Below are 2,901 nucleotides of genomic sequence, written 5' to 3' on the forward strand. Positions count from 1 at the left end.
GCGCTCCTGCGGCCTGGTCCGGGGCTGGGTGTCCCCAGGGGTTGGCCTCTGCCAGTTCTGCCGTCCAGGTGTGTTGCACCGCGAGAGCAGCAGCAGCAGGGATGCACCTCTGGGAGAGGAGAGGGTAGGGGCTCTTCTTTCTGCTGGCAGGGCCAAATTCTGACAAACATTAAAATGTTTCTGTCGCCTACCATCTCTGTCGGGAACTCTGCTACAGCCTGTGGCCCTGGCCAGTCCCAGGAGGGACATCTGAGCGATGACAGTTCAGTTTTGCCTGACATTTTCCTGAAAAGGCTGAGAGCTTCTTCGGTCTCGTTCCTGGTAAATGTTAAAAACAATTCAGTGTCACTATTTCTGTCACGACCTCTTTTGTGCTTCATCGGTACCTTTGTTATACTGAGAGAACAACTGTTTTGCTGATACTTTTTAAATGCACAGCACTGGAAAGGTGAAACTTTCATCACTGTTCCCTGTCCTATAATTCTGTATTTTTTGTCTTAGTATTAACAAATCCAGTAGTCAATGAGCTAGCAACAAGAAATACTCTCTTTTTAATAAATGAAACTGTTATGGTATAGAGTTGGAGGCATATGACAAATTCATTTAATTCCATTCCTCGAAAAAGCTCTTGATCTCAAGTTCAGTTTCAAAGCTAACTAGAAAAAATGCGGCAATAGGCATCTACAGTTTCTTCTCCCCAGAGAATGGATGGCTTGCTTGCAAATCTGTAGTCTACATAGCATTTCACTTGGGTGACCTCCTTAGTACAGAATGAGGAGGATACTTTTTCTGACATAGTGGGATTATCAGCAATAACGAGAAGATAAGTGATTTAATTAGTTCATCCACTATCTTAACTTGTCATCTTAGGTCTCTTGCAGGTTCAGCTGGTTTCAGAACACTGAAAAACACAAATAATGTGGAATCACCAGATTTCCAGTAATGAAATTAAATCTTCTCCTTCCAGCCTGCTCCATGCACATTCCTACCTCAGCGCATTCTTCCTTCTTCCAAACTTACGTCTTTGTGCTGTTCCAACCCAATCTGTTATTTTAACCTTAGGCCATATATAACTTTATGATGCTAGAAAAATATGTAAGCTAATAGCCTTCCCGACTATTTTGATTTGAAAAATGAATGCCAAGAAAGGATTGGAGATGGTTAACCACTGGGCCCCTGGGCTGATAGACAAGTAGAATTAACCTCCTCTCAGACAGAATTATGTTGGAGATTATGTCTCTGTGAGCTTTTGCTTTATGCTTGAGTGCCATGGACAAAAGCTAGGTATATTATGGCTTGTCCAACTCTTTAGTTACCATTTTTAAAAGGCTGGGTTGTTTTTTTTCTGACATATTGTCAAAACAGCAGATGCTTTTTTAAGAAAACAAACAACCTTTTTACATTATAGACACTGCATAGATTGCAACTAGTTCTGCATATGCCAATGCTGAAAAAATAAGGATGACGAGCCAGAAGACAAAATGAGGTTAATCAGTTTAAAGCATAGTAGTTAAATTACTAAACAAAATTATCTGAGTAGTTTTATAGCTTATTTTATCCCAGGTGCAAATTTACAACTACTGCGTTAGCAAAAGAACTGTATTAAAAGGTTTCTGTAAACTTGGTATCTTCTTGTGGGTTTCTGGAGTGTAATCCACGAGTCAGATGTTTATGCAGCTCACAAAGAGCTCGTCTTCTGTCCTTAGCCTCGTAGCTCCTCAGGGCCTTGGGAGAAGCCTTTTTTCCAGGCCCCAACTGCTGCTCTCCCACTGTGCAGCAGCAAGGAGAAACTGCGAGGTCCCTTCCAGAGGCTGGGCCTGGTGGCAGTTCTGTCTTTGAGGGCAGAAGTTAAAATGCCACCTAAGGCCAGCACTCATGGGGAAACAGGCTCAGCGCACCCGCTCTGTCCAGCCAGAGCCAGAGGAGGGTAAAGATCTTCCTGGGAGCGCTGGAAGGCTGCTGGCAGCTAGTTTTGGGACTTAGACTTCTTGTGCCAGCTTCCAATGTTCGAGCTGCTCAAGCTGTTCAAGATGGGGTTTTATGTGACCACCAGCTCAAGGTGACATCTATTTAAAGGTTTCCACAAGGAAAAATGCTTTGAGGATCTGCCTTGATGTATTTTAAGAGATTTTATGTTCTACACCTACGCCTGATTTCTCTTTGTAGTGTTTTCCACAAATATATTTTCTTTCTTCTTGTGTCTGCAGTCAAAGGAAGCTATTAGAGTTCTACCACGTCCTTTAACATTGGCCAGAAGCCTGTTAAATGGCCACGTAAACAAAACGGGAACAAAAATGAATAAAGATACTGATGCCCAGTAAGAGGTACTACAATACAAATTTGTTTTATGAGAAACGAGTGCCTAGAAATGTCTTGGGTGAAAAACACCTTTGCCGACTCCACCACTGTATGTATGAAAAATGGAATTGCGTGATGGAAACTGACCCAGTTACACCACATAATTCATGATCTGTATATGACACCCAAACACTTAATTTCAGGGCAAAAAAACTACCTTTCAGGAAGGTAGTTTGTTCATTTGAACTCCAGTGAAATGCTGTGCCATATATGAAACTTTAAAACAAGGCTCTCTGTGCAGGCAAATTCAGAGAATAAGTTTCCCCCACCCAGAGTTGTGACGTGTCTATAGTACAGCCAAGCCCTCTGGTCTGATTTTTCACAAGCTGTCCTGCTGTGAACTGGTCAACTTGTTTTGACAGTTGCTGGTACTTAAATTTTCTAATGAATCCGAAGTGAGAAAATCATCAGTAAAAACAGCTCTTTCCCATCGCTTTTAAAATAGAACAATTTCTTCATGAAATGCAAGGTTATGCTCTGAAACATTCACAGCACACAGTGTTAAGCTCTTAGTGGAGCTAAAAATGAAATTAGGCAATTGGG

The 2,901-nt window shown here is 41.9% G+C and overlaps 1 protein-coding gene across 1 annotated transcript in view; it reads left to right on the forward strand.

Moving 5' to 3' along the window:
- Nucleotides 1-1,875: 1,875 nt before the first annotated feature.
- Nucleotides 1,876-2,901, forward strand: part of FIP1L1 (factor interacting with PAPOLA and CPSF1) — a 43,176-nt gene continuing 42,150 nt past the window's right edge. The window contains exon 1 of the mRNA XM_035897705.1: nucleotides 1,876-1,927. Coding sequence (XP_035753598.1) covers nucleotides 1,876-1,927 — 52 coding nt within the window. The remainder of the gene's footprint in view (nucleotides 1,928-2,901) is intronic.

Source organism: Egretta garzetta, unplaced genomic scaffold, assembly GCF_000687185.1.
Source record: "Egretta garzetta isolate BGI_Z169 unplaced genomic scaffold, ASM68718v1 scaffold557, whole genome shotgun sequence".
NCBI classification, from domain to species: domain Eukaryota; kingdom Metazoa; phylum Chordata; class Aves; order Pelecaniformes; family Ardeidae; genus Egretta; species Egretta garzetta.